General features: G+C 40.8%; 1 protein-coding gene across 7 annotated transcripts in view; it reads left to right on the top strand.

Moving 5' to 3' along the window:
- The first annotated feature begins 15272 nt into the window (after positions 1 to 15272).
- The window catches only part of RGS7 (regulator of G protein signaling 7), a 260078-nt gene continuing 258197 nt past the window's right edge, over positions 15273 to 17153 (top strand). For 2 of the 7 annotated variants that reach the window (XM_040552614.1, XM_040552615.1), the window contains exons 1-2: positions 15274 to 15580; positions 16566 to 16673. In XM_040552614.1, the coding sequence (XP_040408548.1) occupies positions 16596 to 16673 (78 nt within the window). In that variant the 5' untranslated portion in view covers positions 15274 to 15580; positions 16566 to 16595. Of the gene's footprint in view, positions 15581 to 16565; positions 16674 to 17153 lie in introns of those variants that run through there. The other 5 variants (XM_040552616.1, XM_040552617.1, XM_040552613.1 and 2 more) reach the window with 4 other exon arrangements.

The raw sequence follows: 17153 nt of genomic DNA, 5'->3' as shown, positions 1-17153 counted from the left end.
GAACAGCTCAAAGTCTGCTCTCCAGAAGTCAAGAGGAGTTGAAGGAACAGCTAGTGCAAGGAACACAAAAATCAGTTGCACCAGACTAATATGTGGTTGTATCCGAGCTTGGAGACTGCAACACAGAATCACAGAATCATCTAGGTTGGAAGAGACCTCCAAGATCACCTAGTCCAACCTCTGACCTAATACTAACAAGCCCTGCACTAAACCATATCCCTAAGCTCTACATCTAAATGTCTTTTAAAGACCTCCAGGGATGGTGATTGAACCACTTCTCTGGGCAGCCCATTCCAATGCCTAACAACCCTTTCAGTAAAGAAGTTTTTCCTAATATCCAACCTAAACCTCCCCTGGTGCAACTTCAGCCCATTCCCCCTCGTCCTGTCACCGGGCACACGGGAGAATAGACCAACCCCCACCTCGCTACAGCCTCCTTTAAGGTACTTATAGAACGCGACAAGGTTGCCCCTGAGCCTCCTCTTCTCCAGACTGAACAATCCCAGCTCCCTCAGCCGCTCCTCGTAACACTTGTTCTCCAGACCCCTCACCAGCTTTGTTGCCCTTCTCTGGACTCGCTGGAGCCCCTTGATATCCTTCTTGTAGCGAGGGGCCCAAAACTGAACACAGTACTCGAGGTGCGGCCTCACCAGAGCCAAGTACAGGGGGACAATCACTTCCCTATCCCTGCTGGCCACACTGTTTCTTATGCAAGCCAGGATGCTGTTGGCCTTCTTGGCCACCTGAGCACGCTGCTGGCTCATTCAGCCGACTATCCACCAACACTCCCAGGTCCTTCTCTGCCAGGCAGCTTTCTAACCGCTCAGACCACTCAGATGGCTTTTCCAACCATCTTCCAACTTCCAGATCTAGAGGAACACTTTGGCTGCAGCCTAAAAGCCATGTGTACATAAAAAGCCATGTGTACAGCTGCCCCAAGCCAGCCAATCTTCTTCCCATGACCTGCCAGAAAACAGCAGTGTAGGCATGTAACCAAATTAAAGCCAAAACTCTCAGCCCAGTGCTTGACCTGAATAGTGAGTGAGGATCCGGATCTGGCATTTATACGTGATGGTTTATACACACCCGAAGTGAATACTGTAGTCAGAGGTCATGGGGCTAGATTTTGAAAAGTCCTGCATAAAGAAGAGATCTCAGAAAAGCAAATTTAAATAACATTAATGTCAAGAAAAGGAATTCTGATTGCTACATTCTTTATCTGTCATGACTAGACAGATGAAAATCTATGATGGCAATTTTGCCTTTAAGGTTATTTTCTTTTTTTCTTTTATTTATTTATTTTATTTATCGTTATTCATTTTTTTAACAGGCTCTGTACTAATTTTCCTCACAGAATGACTAACAGAAATATGACCCTTGTGCACCTTTTGTAGTTAATTCATTAGGTCAACTCTAACCACTAAGCCCCTTGTCAGGTTATTTCTACCAGTGATAAGGAGCAATTGACCTTAAAACATTGAAGCCGGGTAGATGAACCTATTCCACAAGGTCTCTCGGCTCCACCCTTGTTAAGTGAAATCTGCCAGGTGTGGATCATTTGACCTTTGCTATATAGGAAGCATGAGGAGCTGGGGGGAAGTGCCTCTGCAGGGGAGTTTGAGGCTTGGGTTGTCTTGGGTGCTTTTCTCTTGTGGTGAAATGGACTCAGTGTTTCCCAGTAGGCTGCTTTTTCTTCATGTTTTCTACCATCTCTGTGAAATAGTTTTAGAGGCTCTATGAGCTAGTTATGTTGGTGCTGCCTTCTCAGTACAGTAAAGCCCTGGTGGTACTACTTCACTGTGAAGCAGTTTGGAAGTGACTCAAGTTCAGAAGCCAGCAGGTAAGTGTTCCTGGGTTCTACGGTTGCTCAATGTTGAGGAGTTTGAGTACTTCCTTCATCTTGTCTGTTTTCAGTCAAATTACTTACGTGGGTTTTAAGCTCCCTTCCTAGCCCCCCAAAAAAACAAACAAATGATTAAAAAAACAAAACAAAACAGCCAACAACCTCAGAAGCTCGAGTGCATCCAGGTAAGCCTGACTTTGAAGAATGTTCTTAAGTATTTGTTAAGATTGAACAACAGGCTGTGTGAAAAAGGTGCCTTAACGTGAATTCAAATTTTGCCTTGTGGTAAGAAGAAACAGATTTGGATAGATATTGGTGCCATGATCGTTACTTTCACTAAGTGGAAACTGTGAGAATGTGCTGTTCATAAAAGAAATGCTGTTTTCACAGTATGCAAGTCAAAAGCAGTACGAAGAAAGTCTGTCCTCTTCCCTACAGGCCTGCATCTCGGCTGTGGAGAAACTTTCTGAAGTGGTCCACCACCTTAAAGAGAACTGATCTTCCTCCCCACCTGTACAAACCAGTGTCTCAGCTATCAGGGGTCTATCAGGTCCCTCATCTATCCTTCTGTGCAACAAAGATGACAGAGGAGTACACAGGCTGCGTGATGTTGTGGTTATACCTATGTGACCATGGAGATGACCTTAAAAAGGGATGGAAAACTTACCAGGACACCACAGGCATGGAGATGTGAGTGGCAAGGAAAAAAATAAAAGGGAAAAAGAGGTTTTCTGGGGAACTTCGTGCTCCAAGTTCCCCACCAGATCTGGTCCCCCTTATGATGGGGTTTGTTTTGAACACTGTTTCTTGAAAAGCAAGCACTATTTCCTCCAAAAGTAACGTTTTCCTGATGGCCTACAGAAAATTCAGGTCTAAATAGCTTGTAGAATGTGTGAAAGCTTTACCTTTGGCATGTCTCAAAATATAATGCAAATACAATTCCTTGCTTCAAAAGCTATGTATTTTCTGTTTGAAATAGGTCATGTTTTCCTATATTTGTTTGTGTCTTAAAAAAAAAAAAAACTTTTTTCTAGTTTCTCTCTTATGCCAAACATACTTCTGTGATTCTAGGAATACCCCACCAGGCAGTTTTGAAAGATGGGATGCCCTCAGACATAAAAGCCTTTCTGCTTGCTAAGGCTGTTTTCTTTCTCTGTGTCCTTTAGTGTACTCCAAGTAGCTGCAGTTTCTGTGGTCTTTGCCATGAAAACAGGAGCCTGGAAACTTTGGAATTACCAGGCCTATTCAAGCTTCCCAGGCATTCTGCTGTAAATGTCTGGTAGTTGTAGTTTTTCTGAGAAAGGGTCCTGAATTTTAACATGTTCTGGGAAGGTGTATCTTGCTTAGGGCCCTGTGTGGATACTTTGAGTGCTCCTGTGCTACTGCCTGGCTGGGCAGTCCGGAGAAATTGGCTGGTTTGGCAGAAGGCCCCAGCTTAAACAATGTTTGTGGATAACTTGAAGTAGCAGTTATGGTATACACTATGAATATTTGAATGCAGTTTTTCAAATGTTCAATTTAAATGAAGGCAAAATAAGACATCTTCATCTAGACCAGGGCAAAGCAATTTTGAAAGCTTTTTTTTTTTTTTGTGTGCACTGAGTGAGCTGCAGATGCAGATATGATGGTAGACTTGGTTATTTCCCTGCCCTAAGTCCAGCTCAGTAGTTTGGGCCATTTTCTCTGTGTGCACTTATAGAGAAACAAAACAGAAAAGCCAAACACATTGCATTGATTGACCAGCACTTTGATTTTTAATTTTTCAAAGGCAGTATCTATAGATACATAAAGCATTCTGCTTGGTTTTTAGTTATATATCTCTTAAAGATTGATTTTTCTTTAAACATGATTACATCTTTGGCAAGGAAGGAGGCTACTTGTCTAGCTCCCTTTTTCAGTGCCTATGAAGGTTGTTGAAAATGCAGTGGTTTGACATGCTATGCATTCCTTGTGGTATGTGATCCAGGGTAAGTTCAGAAAAAAACCAAACACATTGTCTTGGAAGTCAATGCCTTTACTATATCCATTTAGCTTCTATCTCAGCCTTCCTCCCCGTATGAGCTATAGTAATAAAATTGAACAGAAAAATGCCTACTGGAGAGATGTGCTGTTTTATTGCACGCCTTTCATTGTTATGTTTCTGTTTCAGTTAGCTTACTATGCTTGTATGTAAAGTAGAAAAAAATGCAGGAATGAGAGAAAGAAAACTGAGCAGAGAAAGAAAAAGATTGTCACTGTCTCAGTACTGGAACACTCTGTAGCTGAAGGGTGAAATTCAGGCCCCACTGAGCAGGTTGGACTTTGAATTCACTAAACAAGAAATGAGTTTTTCCAGGTCAGTTACTGTCTCGCTTTTTGAAGCCAGTGTGTTCCTAATGAGGGAAAACAACACAGGAAAAGAAGAGGATAGTTTCTCAGCAACCCAGAACTGATTCATGCTGCTGGAATCATAACTTGGAGTTAGAGCCCTTCAAGCTCTGTAATGGAGGTGTTTCTCTGATAAGCATGACTACTTTCAATCTTTTCCCCATCTATTTGAGAAATAAATCAGGCAGATATTATAGTTTATCTGCTTGTCCTGCATATAACTTAGTTGCAGTACATCAAGGCAAATGAAAAAGAATTCCTTCCTGTTTTGCTTTCCTTGAAGAGATTTTTTTTGTTTTTTCCTTAGTTTGGTAATTCCAGAAAGTGAAACCCTTTGTTTAAAACAGAACCAGAAGAGACGAACAAGCCAAAACCCTGCACCCAAACCCTCGTGTGGCATAGATGCAGATAATAAGAGCAATATAAGGTTTATGCCTAACGGTGAATGCAATAAATTGCTTGCTTATCAAATGAATGGGAGAGAGTTGATTTTTTTTCAAAAATAATTTAATTTACATAGGTGAAATACTAATGCAGCATGGTTAAAACTGGTAGTAATTACAAATACAAAGCACTTGCTGACCAAAGTAACTTGGTTGCATATGACTAATGTAGATACATTTCTTTTATTAAGACACAACTTTAAAAAGTTAGATATGCAAAAAAGAAAAGCATTGTCAGATTTTTGATGCCTGAGAAAGCTCCTTTTCCCCACTCCCTTTTTGCTGCTTCGCGTGTTTAATTGTAATTTTATAGATCCTGTTCTAAGATAATCAGCAAAAAAAAAAAAAACCTTTACCACAATTAAGTGAAAGTAGCTGGACTTTACCACACGCTCAGGTTCCTTTATTTGTAGGGGTTATCAGGTTTGGACATCAGTGTTGGATTTAAGAGTTTAATTTCTTGAAAAATATTATTTTTAGAGGGAAGAGATATCACCTTTAAAGTGGCCTAACTGAAGTTTTTAAGGTGATACCTGATGTTTTGTCTCTTACTAATCATGCTATTTTTTTCTGAAGATAGTTTCTGTGAGACTGGTTTAGAGAGGCTTTAGCACTACTTGGCTTTCTGCATGAAAATAAGTTAATTTCATTGTGGCGAGACAAGTTGGCGAAGAGGGATTTTAGAATATTGCAGAAAAGACAGTATGTTGAAATTGTAGAACTCCTCACTTCCTCACACTGACAGATGAAGCCACTGATATTTGATATCACTAAATACTGTGATAGCATTCTTGCATTTGGGCTGTGAGACAGTGATGGTTTGAGGAGGAAGGAAGAGTATGTGAGGTGGGCCCCTGTGTTACTTTACTAAGCTTCTCCTGCAGCTTTATCTCAGGAATAACTTCCCTGAAGCTGTAGGACTTCTGAAGGATTTTTATCCCAGAATGAAGACTGCAGTAAGTTTGTAACTGTAAGTTTGGATGCTTTGATGTATGGAATCCTTGCTTCAGAGCAACCTGCTCCTCGGCACCCACAGACTGCACTACTGAGTGGCAATTCATTAGTCTTTTGCAAACTGTTGGAAGCTGAAAATTATTGTTGTGTACAAGAATTGTGTAGTGTTGTGTTAGTTTCCCTCTGAACTGCTGGCATGGAGAGGTTATGCAGGTAACACTGCCCAAGTGTTGGGGAGTGAAATGGAGAGGCCAGTGGGAAGAGGGCTATTGTTGGTGCTGTGCTAGTAGCCTGTGATGACAGTGTTACAAGTTGGTAACGTTTAGAATCGAAACATTGTCATGCTACTGTTGAAGTGCTCATCAGTAATCCAAGCTCATGACTTTATTCCTGTTCATATTAATGAATGGTGACTTTCCATTGCTACAAGTGTGGGTGTACAAATTACAGGGACATTGTGTGTACCCTCAGAGATAAGGTGGGAAAGGACAAGTAATTGGAAGCTGTGTTGTGAATGGCAAAGTGATATAGGCATTTATAATGTTAGCAGTGATCTACTGGAACAGGCTTCACCAAACTCAAGTGATGTTTAGTTGACTAAAGTGGTTAGGCAGGGACACATACCTACAATTCCATATGTGCAATTTGCTTCCCAGATGTAAGTCTCATGCCTGATGAATCCAGCTTTGAAAGTGACGGTTGCTTAGCAAGATGCTACCAGTCTAGATTGCAGGGTTGGTTCCATGTTTCAAGGTTTTTCCTTAAAATGTGTTTGCAAAGTTTGGTGATGTTTTAGGTGAATGAGAAATACTTAAGAGGTCTGAAATCATAATATGGCCATGGAAGTCATCTCCAAACAACTCGAAATGGAACATGAAGTCAGCTGATAAAAGCTGTGGCTGAATCTGTGGACCTTACCAGCAGTCACTTCTGAACTTCTGTTGCATGTCAAAGGCAGTTTCTGCAATGCAGCTTTTTCACTAGGCAAGCTTTTGGTCTAAGGTGAACTAGATGAGCTAAAGCCAGATTTCACTTCTGTTTATTCTTCCTTTATTAAATTATTTGAAACAATCTGAGCCAATATGAAGCCAGTTTCTGTGACAAATGTGTGCTAGATGTAACTGCATTATAGTGACAAAAAAAATCTATTGCATTTATTACATAACCACAGTCATGGATGTAGAACAGGTAGTATTGTTAGGTCAAACATGCAAGCTGGGTAACCTCTGCTTTAGCATGCTGTAGCATTATCAGACAAGTAAATGTTGTGCAGGAGAGAGAGAGTTTGGAATGCACGTTGCTATGAGTTCATGACCTTAAATTTCAGCCCCCTCTGTCACACAAAGGTTATAAAAGTTAACCAAATGTCATCCTTAAACATTTTGCATTACCTATTGTGGCTTTTTGTGCCAAGTGTCTTTAGAGAAATCCCTGAGAACTACTGTGGCTCAGACAAATTATTATTATTATTCATTTTGCGGCCAGCCTGGCTCCTTATTAGCTACGCTTTTTCCTAGGTACAAACTCATGCTCTCCCTGTCTGGAACTTGCTCAGACCTTGATTCCTCTTTATTTGTAGTCAGGAAGTAGATGGCACCAATTAATTTTAAGGACAGTCTGTCCTTGCCCAGTAAGAGCTGACCCTTTCTTTTTTTTAAAAAACCCTGCTCTGTAACCTGCAGTGCCCTTTGCTCTTTTGTCCAGTCCCCAAAGTATTTTGGTTTCCTATGAATCCCTGAACCTTACCCTTTTCTCTTCATCATTCATTCTCTTATCATTGTTGAGGTGAACAACCAAGTGCATTCTTATTTCTATACTGCTTAGCTTTTTTTCCCCTGTATATCCTTGGATTTACTTTCATTTCCTTAATTTTATCCTGATAATCTAACCAATTTGCAGAGAAAATGGGATTAATCCTTGCTTTCTGAATTATCCTCCTTGCTCCCTTTCTCTCATCCTAGCCCATCTTCTTCCTTCACTGTTGACAGCTGCACAATTTTCATTTGGCATACAGAGTCACTGCCATTGTGGAGTCTGATTTCAGTCTGCTTCCTTATTAAATAAGTAGTACTGTCCTCCCCCACTGGGAAACATTTTTCTGTCTGGATGTATTCATGCTGCCTTCCTGCCTTGACTATCATGACCTCTTTTTTCACTTGTCTCCATCTCTTTCTCTTTCATTACCAAAGGCCTGTGACTAAACATCTTTCACCCGATGCAAAACAAGACTATATCCTGAAAATCTCCTGCTGGTTGCCTGATTCCCTTGCATAAAATTTTAGTTCCCTATCTAGGCGCACCAAAGTGCTGCTTTTGTTAACCCCAGTTGACTTTACTGCTGCTTTCTGTCTCTATTTTCTTGTAAAACATAAGGTTTGGGACATTGCTATATTAGGGAGAAAGATATATTTTTAATGCTAAATGTTTTATCTGTGGGGTACCTTATCAGGTTTCACTGTTTGCTTCTAGTACAGAAGTAGCAGAAGCCAACTGTATATATCTTGTGTTTAGCTGTTCTTTACATGAACTAGGGAATGGTACTGTGTAGTGTCACAAAGATAGACATGCTGGCATTTGGGAAAGAGTACACAAAATTAGATTTGTTTTTCTGTGTCTTGCATCTTTTAATTTCCTTCTCCCTCTTGTTTTACCTCACTGCCTGGCTAATTCAGGCTGTGAGCTGTAGTCAGGGTGACTTGAATTTCCTCTCTTGCAAAGTGCCTTGATACTACAGTGAAGCTTAAGTAAAGAAGTGTATTTTACTTATTGACTCCCAAATATCGGAAGCTGAGACAAGTCTTACTAAGACTTTTCTTGACTATCCAAACTGTTGTCGCTGACTACTTTGAACTTGTAGGTTTATTGTTTTTTGAATTCTTTTCCTAAACTTCCTTATGATTTTAGAGAGAATACAACCAAGGTGTTTTCACAAACATAACTTTCTTTGCCAGCCAATTGTTTTGAGCTACAGATTGTTCTCAGAGCTGCAGTTTGGGGTTTTAAGGAAGTTTCCTTTAATATTTGAGGAATTGTATAAAAGTTGAATATCTGCTAATAATCTTGTAATCTGAAGGGAAAATCTTTGTAATATGGGGTGAGTTCTGTGAGGGACTTGAACTTATGCTATGGTTTGAAAAACAAAACCAAACCACCTTAGTTTATGGTTGTATTATGTTTTATAAATAGGAATCTTCAGCTGACATAGAAACCTGCTTATATGCTTTGTGGTTTTTATTTTTTTAGTCCCTTGAGTTTATGCAGAACTTAATTTAAAAAGCTGTCATTTCAGCCTGAATGTTATGTGGAGTTTTAAAGAATGAAAACCCCATTTATTTCTGTGAGGGAATTACTATATATTTATTGTGTGTACTTGGATATAAATGGAGAAAGATTGGTTTAGTTTGTGATGCACAATCAGCAAATTGACTGGCTGATTTAAACCTTCAGAAAAACAAAATGACCTTGGGGGGGAAAGACTGTTTGATTAGATTATCTGTGGATGTAAAGCAGGGAATTCATGAATGATAGAGGGAGCTTCAAAATGGAATGTAGGGGAAGGAAGGAAAATGATGAACAAAACCTGTTAAACTGCTGAGCTCTTTTTTTCTCCAGTGCATTCAGCTTGGTGAATTAATTAGGTTAAGTCACATCAGCCCTCATTGCTGGAAGGGTTCAGCAGGGAAGGGAACTTCAGTAGTAGCATGCATAGCTGAGCTTAGCACTTGTGTGCTGCCTATGATGGTGTGGTGCTACCAGCTAAAGCCATTTACTGATTTGATAGCTGCCACAATTTTTATTTTTTTGTGATGTGGAAACTTAGCTTACAGTTGGAAAGGTATGTTGGAGAAAAGCTCTTTTTTCTTTAAGAGAAACCACCTGGGGCATCTTGGAGAAAGACAAAACAAAATAACATTTTACCATTTCTCTACTTGGTGAAAGTTTCTAGAAGTTCTCTTTATATTAACAGGGTAAGAGGTACAGTACACTAAGGAGAAATTTATTCTCTTCAAAATTTCTCAGTTTTCCCTAATCTCACCTCATGAACTTCTTAAGTACATCTTCCACTTCCCCCAAAGCCATTTCAACAGCTTGCAAGAACCACCCACTGCTAACCATGACCAAGTCCTTTGTTTCATTCTCTGCTTTCCACTTTCTCTTCTGAGCTTTTTTTCACCCCTTTCTTCTGCTGGACTATTTTTATTTAGCAGCTCATTTTTTTTGCCACACAAATTATTCCTTCAGCCAGTTCTCAGTGACCCCCTTTAATTCTCTTATAATGCCTTTCAACAATTAAGCTGTACTGGTCTGTAACCATGGCATTCTCATACATGGTACACTTTTTCCCTCCTGATATAGAGTCCTCCTTTCTCTAGTCTTTCATGCTAAAGGATTCTAAATCTGTGACTTATTCCTAATTAATCCTTAATAAGGGGCTTACTCTATTCTGATCTGAGCAAATGCAGCCCTGTGAATCAGGCTTGAGAGATTTTCTTGAGGAGTAAAGGGAGAGAGCTAGTTACTTGGTTTGATGGAGTCTTCTTATTGTTTTAGCCACAAGAACAAACAAAACCCAAAACCCCAAACCAGATCCAAAAGTGTATCTTTTTCTTTAAACCTGAAACTAATGTCAGGTTGAATTAAGCTAATAGCTCAGGCTAAAAGAATTATAGCTAAACTTACAAGATCACATTCACTGTTTTCTTTTCTTACTTCATATAAAGTAGCTCAGTAGTTAGGGTGCTGTTTTGTGAGGTATGCAACACTTCTGAAGATTTCTATATTAACCTGTAAATCTTCCTTTTTTTTCCCCTCCCTGGAGAATGTCATAAGCAGCAAGTAATGAGATGTTGAGAGCAATAGACCCTTATTTAAAATATTTTGGCTGAAGCATAGATCAGATGTCTTTTTTTCCACACTCCAGGTTCATCCTGTTAATAATGTCTTGATTGAAAAATGAAAAAGCCTCTCCAAGAGCTGTTTTGGGACTTGGGAGACCAGGATTTTGAACCTTGCTTGAGTGAGAGAGGATGCTGGTAACATAAGACCCAAACGTGACTAAATATATATATATTTTTTTTAGGAAGATTAGCTGTATTACTATATATTTAACTGATTTCTCAAGTTAGTGATTTAGACTTAAGAGTAAAAAGAGTAATTGATCTTGAGAGTTCCAGGAAATTTTTAAGGAATATACTGTAATATTTCACGTTTCAGTAAACACTCACTTTTCAAGGAAATGAGGGTGTATAGCTGATTGTAATAGTTATTTGTCTGGAAAGAAAACTAATGTTGATGCATATTTCTTGTATATCAGATATCTAATGTAACCTGTTTCTCTTTGAGAAAGACTGCCCTCTTTTGGATGTATCTAAAACTGGTTTAATTGTGAAGACTACAACTACTTGACATTGATCTGCTTTGACTGTGTAAGCAGTTGAAGTTCCATGCATAGCTGTGGTAGACACCATATTGATATAAAATTCTATGTAGCTGTGGTTATCTATGACAGTAATAGTCGACATCTTCAGTAGGAATTGAAGTTAGTTGCATTTAAGTTTCATATATATGTAAATCTTACTATGTGTGATATACGTGGTGTATATATATACACACCATACTTAAAAAAATGGAATTGTGGGCTTTCCTTATTTCTAATAGTTTCCTAGTCATGTGAAATTATGCCTCCCCATAACTCTAGCATTTTTTGTTGTTAGTTTATCAGTCCTATTTTTTTCTCATTAAATCTAGAGTGCTATTTAGTTATTTTCTCCTTTTTCCTTTTAAAAAGTCCACTTTTTGTTGTCTTGACCTCTTGCCCTATAAAACAGATGACATACAATTTTATCTTTCATCATAAATTGATAAAGGTAGTTAACCTTTCAATAGAGTTGGCAGGTGGGTGACAAAACAGATGCATAGGTATTGAAAAAAAAGACATGAAAGAAATAATAGTTTGTATATCAATCAACCCACGGTACACTTCTAGCAAATATATAGTGTAACTTGTAATCATCTGAAGGACATTTGATGACCTACATTAAATGGATTGATTGCAATTCATTCACGAAGGAGCAGCTGTTCAAATCAGGCTGAGGATTCAGTCTGGGATCTCTACCTATCAATTCAGAGCATGGTACTGAAAGACTTGCAGTTTTGTAGAATCACAAATGTCTGTTCAATTAAAGTAGAAGGGCTGTCTCCATGCTTATCTGGGCTAGCAGAAAAAGAAAATCTGGGTTTGCTACTTGAAGGTAGCACAGTAACACCTCATGTCAATACTTAGTGTTTGGAGCCTAGCTGTCTAGAAGGTTTGCATTATTTTTGTAAGTTTGAATATGATTGCTTATAATGCAGTAATGTTTTAAAGTCTTGGTCATAGAACAAGATCACGCTGTTCTAAGAGGTTGCACAGCAAGTCTTTACTCCAAGGAACATTCAGTCTAGGTATAAGACGAGATAATTAACGGATATGGGCAGCGTGCTGCCATAATGTTACAGATCAGTAGGACAGCCAGAAAAAAAATCCTGATCTCCTTCATATCCAGATAGATGATGTCCTGACATAATATTCTGACTTAAAAATAGCTGTGTTATGTGTACCATCTGCATACGACGTTACTAGAATACTTGAGTTTTATTGACAATGCCAACTAAACACAGAAAATGTAGTTACCACCTTGCTAAATCATGTGTACTTTATTGCCTTGTTAGATAAAGCTGCCCCTTGGCAGCCTTTCCTATCATCTTTGTTTTATTAATGAGTAGTTTTGCTTTGCATTTTGAAAGAGGACATTCCTCTTCTGGCAGACCATGCTTTCTGGAGATACTAATGCTAGCTGTGGATGAGATAAGTGATGACTTCCAACATTAGAAGATGTGTAAGTAATTTATGAATTAAAGCCTTTTATTGAGCAAGTACATCCAACTGTTAGAATGAGATTATCCAGTTAGGTATTTTTGAAAAGAAATCAATTTCTTTTGACTTGCATTTATGAAGCTATCTATTCCAGAGTCTGTTTCACCACAAAATGGTGACCTAAATAAATAAAATCTGTTGGATTGTCTTTCTCTTCTGTTTTGCCCTTTCAAAGGTTAGAGCTTCTTTTTCATTTTGGCAGTGGACATGTTGGTGAAATGGAAAACTTTTTTTGGTGTGCTTCAGTATAGCTAGTCTGTAGTTATGAGATACATAACAGTGACTGTGTTACTCCTTTGGTTCCAAGGACAAGATTAAATACTGTATGTGAAATATATTTCCTTTTGATATTAGTGGACAAATGTATACTGACTTCTGCAGATCCAGATTGTTGCTCTGTCTACGTACTTGAATGATTTTTCTTTAGAATATAGCTTATGGTAATGAAATTTGTTTCAAAGAAAATATATAAACCCCAACCAACTAGTATAACTTTTATTTTTCTTTATTTGTGAAATTAATCAGTGTGTTTAAAGCAAAAGCAAGATTGGAGGCAGAATCGCCAAAACTCTAACTCAGTTGGGCATACCTCTGCCTTTATTTTTGAAGAGGTTCTCAGATAGTAAAAGCTTGGAAATGTCGTTGCCTAGATTTAGTCAGCTTTGTTGGAGTTTTTCAAAGACTCAACTCCTGCCAAAATCTACTTGCTGAATGGTTTATAGGAATTAGGTGGATTAAAGACACATTGTAAACAAATTTGTGTATGTTGTCCAAGAATTGCAATACAAAAGAGCTTTGTTTTCTCTATTTTTTTCACTTGGATTGGTAGTAAGATGAGGCAGAGTAAGAAAACAAGCATGTGACTATTGGAAATCTGCTAATATTCGAATTTTTTAATCTCCTTTTACACAAATTCTTTACTAAATGTTGGCTGGCAGAGCAAGTGGAAGGAGTATGCATAAATCAATATTTTTAGTGATTTTTCCCCTATTTTATGATAAAATTGCATTTGAAGCATCTTTTATGCAGTTCCCATTTTTACTCTCAGAAATTTGGACAACAGTCTGATAAATAAGAATGAGTTTACTGCTATTCAACTTTTTAAACAGATTTTGGAAGACTTCTCCCTTGACATCAAGTACACCTATCAGTCTTACACAGTCAAATCTGTGGTATCTGAACTACTGCAACACTGCTCACCTGGGACGCGTATGTGATGGCTAGAAAAATTGTAGATTGAGATCTCTATTGTTGGTATTCATTTCTCAACAGTGGACTGGACTTAATCACAGGGTCTGTTGGAAGATTAGAATTTTGAGGTTTCATTGCTTAGGTTCCTCAAGATGCTACTGTACATCAAGAGGATTTTTAATGGGAAATGAGCCTTTTTCCAGTTCTGTTTATTCTTTAGTTTCATATTTTTCTCTGCCACTCTTTTCACACTTTGTAATTCTTTTCCTTTACTTTCCTCTTTTGCTATCAAATTCTCTCACTTGTATTGATCTCTCTTCCATTTCAAAACTTCAAATTTCTCTCTAATCCAAACCATTTTTTTCCTCAGTGCCTCTTCCTTGTGACATACTAAATTATTCTTCTGTGGAAAAGTCTAGACATATACTGTCTGCTACAGAGCTCCTCTCCTACCCAGTATGTCCCACTGAGCTGTGTTATTGATTCTTAATCTCCGTTGGGTCACTTCACCTTTTACTTCTACTCTCCACGAAGACCATTCCAATTCATGTTTGAGGTCAGCTGTCTTTACTCCAGTGCTCGTTATAGGACTCGTTATATCTATCTTCCTTTCTTCCACTTCCCAAGAAGTCCAAATCTTCTTTGTTTTGTACTGAACAATGTGGCTCGCTATCAATGCCTTAGCTAATTTGTCACTTTCTCTTTTAAAGGACTTGAAGGCATCTGTAAAACTCGAAAGAGTAGTTAAGACTAGTTATCAGTAGTTACTAATAGCTAACTTCTAACAGGATATTGTTGATTTGAGTCTCTTTGGGATGTGAGGAAGGTAGAAAGACTGAGGATGACAGTATGTATAGAAACCTCTGTGCGTGTATTGTGGGATTCCACCAGTGCACACTCCACAAGGTGCAGTGCACAGTAGATTTATTTTTTTCCAAGATCATCCTTGAAATTTGAGTTCTTGTTTCCAGACAAGATGCTTTCAAACGGGAATATCCCAAAGCTAACCACTTTATCTTCTGTTCTTGTGGATGTTGTGTACAGGGTGTTTCAGCACTTGGAAAACAAAGGCATTCTTAACCATGTGATGTGGAAAAATGTGACCTACAGACCTTACTTTTAATTTTATCATGGTCAACTCTATGCCTTTGCAAACGAGGGACAAACTGGACATAGTAAAATAGCCCTGAGGATGTCCTGAGGTGTCCTCAGGGCTCCTTCCCATCAGGTTGGCACAGACTTGCTGTCTCCTGCTACTTGGTGGTCTGCAGTGCCAACGAGGCACGAGCTCCCCACGGATTTTTTTCAGCAAGAACGAGGGGGTGCCCAGCACAGGGCCGAGGATCAGGCAGAGCCGATCACCCTGCTGCTGCCGGTGAAGGTGTAGGAAGGAGATAGTTGGGAGCAGGTGTCGCCTAGCGCCTCTTGCACCACCTTCCCTTCTTCCTTCCCCATCCCATTAGCCCACATTTCTCTTCCTGCCCAGCCCTCCGGCGCTGCCTAATCTCATTTCCAGGGGCCGCTGCCAGCTCTGCAGCAGCTGCAGTTCCTTGGCTGCCGCTTTCGGCGAGGAGAGGCGAGGCGGAGGCGGCGGCGGAGGCAGCAGCAGCAGCACCTTTGACGTGCCCGTCCCCCACGTGACGGCCGCTCCACTGCGGGGCGGGCGCTGCGCTGCCGCTGCTCCGGCAGAGCAGAGAGAGGGAGCCGCAGCCCCGGCTGTGTGTGCGTGCGTGAGTGTGTGCGTGTGAGCGCGTGTGTGTGCCCGCGTGTGATGAACGAACGCCGCCGCGTCCCCCCGCCCGCTGCCGGCTGACGCCGCCCGCGCGGGGCGCGCCCGGAGCCGCAGGAGTGACCTTGGCCCGCCAGGTGAGGCGAGCGCGGCCGCTGTCCGCGGTACTGAGCGCGGGGCCGCCGCTGTCCGCGGTGCCGAGCGAGCCGCCGCCGCTCTCCGCGGGGCTGCCGCTGCTCGCGGTGCTGAGCCAGCACCCGCCGCTATCAGCGGTGCTGAACGCGCCGCCGCCGAGCTGCCGGCCATTTGCTGCGCCCGGGCGGCGGAGAGGGCTTCGGAGGGGGGTGCTTGGGGTAGGGCTCAGCCCGCCGGGCTCCCTGCGGCCGCCGGCGCGGTCTGTAGATGGAGCACGTTCTCACCTGCGTGCAAAGCCAGAGCGCTGGCTTGGTGCAGCTCCCGTGTGGCCGGGGGGAGGGAGGGAGGGCAGGAGACGGGGCTGGTGGCCGAGCCGGTGGTTTGTGGTGAAGTGCGAGGAAAGTAGGTGAAAGCAACCGGGAAGGTTTTTTGCCTTCTTTCCTATCCCCCCCCTCCAATCCTCCCCACGACCTGCTTTCCTCCCCTAGCACATTACATGGTGAATTGCGGAGAAGTTGAAAGTGGGTGGGTGGCTTTTTGTGTGTTTGTGTGCTGTGAAAGTTGCTTTGGCCCAAACGGTGAGGAAAGGGCAGTGCTGCACATGCAGTCATGGCCCCAGTCAGTGCCCCCTAAACTGTGGTCTTAGGTGCACAACACCCCTCACTGAAGCTGCATAGAGGAGGGGGGAGGGCTTTGAGAGGAGGCACCCACATGATATGGTGGCTGGTGGTGTGTCAGGAAGCTATTCGGAGTGACAATTCATTACGGGCTAAATTAAATTAACGTATTACATTCATTACTTACAGGCAAAAGAGTAATGACAGTAAAAGGTGAATTAACTGCTTTACTTTGGTGTAAATATCTGTTGGAGTTAAGGGCATCCACTGATTCTGATTTTGTGTTGGTAAAAATTCAGGTCTGTTAATCATCGAGAAAGGAAGGAGACCTGAGGCAGTGGCTTAATGAGACCACTTTTACCTTTTACAGCACAACAAAAGCAGATCAAATCTGTGGGACATGGCACAAGGAAATAATTACGGGCAAAGCAGCAACGGGGTGGCTGATGAATCCCCAAACATGCTGGTGTACAGAAAGGTAAGCCTTTATGTTTTTGAAAAGCTGAGGAAGGTACTTCAGGAAATGGTGACGTCCTGAACTCTTTTGCCTAGCAAGTGAGGCCATCATTTTTTACTGTTTCTCTCCACTGTACTAATAGAAGCTACTGCTGTGCTTTGCTGTGAATGAAGCAGAATGATTTCTGAATACAATCACCTGACATGGACTTGGAGTCTTTTTTTATCTGTTGACATTTATGCTGCCTAATGCAGATCAAATGGCATGTGAAAAGTAGATCTATATTCCAGGTACTGCTAGTGACTCCTATGTTACGAAGTGACTGGATTTGTTGCTTTGAATGGTAAAACATACATGCGTGTGTCAGCTTTGCATCATGTTCAGGATCAGTCGGTTTTGATTTGAAATACTTGATATATTTAATTCACTTTATGCGTAGAAACATATGGTATGTGGTGGTGGTGATGTGCCAGAGACTGGAAGATATTTTGAGTTCAAGCG

The sequence above is a fragment of the Cygnus olor genome, chromosome 3 (genome assembly GCF_009769625.2).
Source record: "Cygnus olor isolate bCygOlo1 chromosome 3, bCygOlo1.pri.v2, whole genome shotgun sequence".
Taxonomy (NCBI): Eukaryota; Metazoa; Chordata; class Aves; order Anseriformes; family Anatidae; genus Cygnus; species Cygnus olor.
This window is presented reverse-complemented; position numbering and strand designations above follow the sequence as displayed.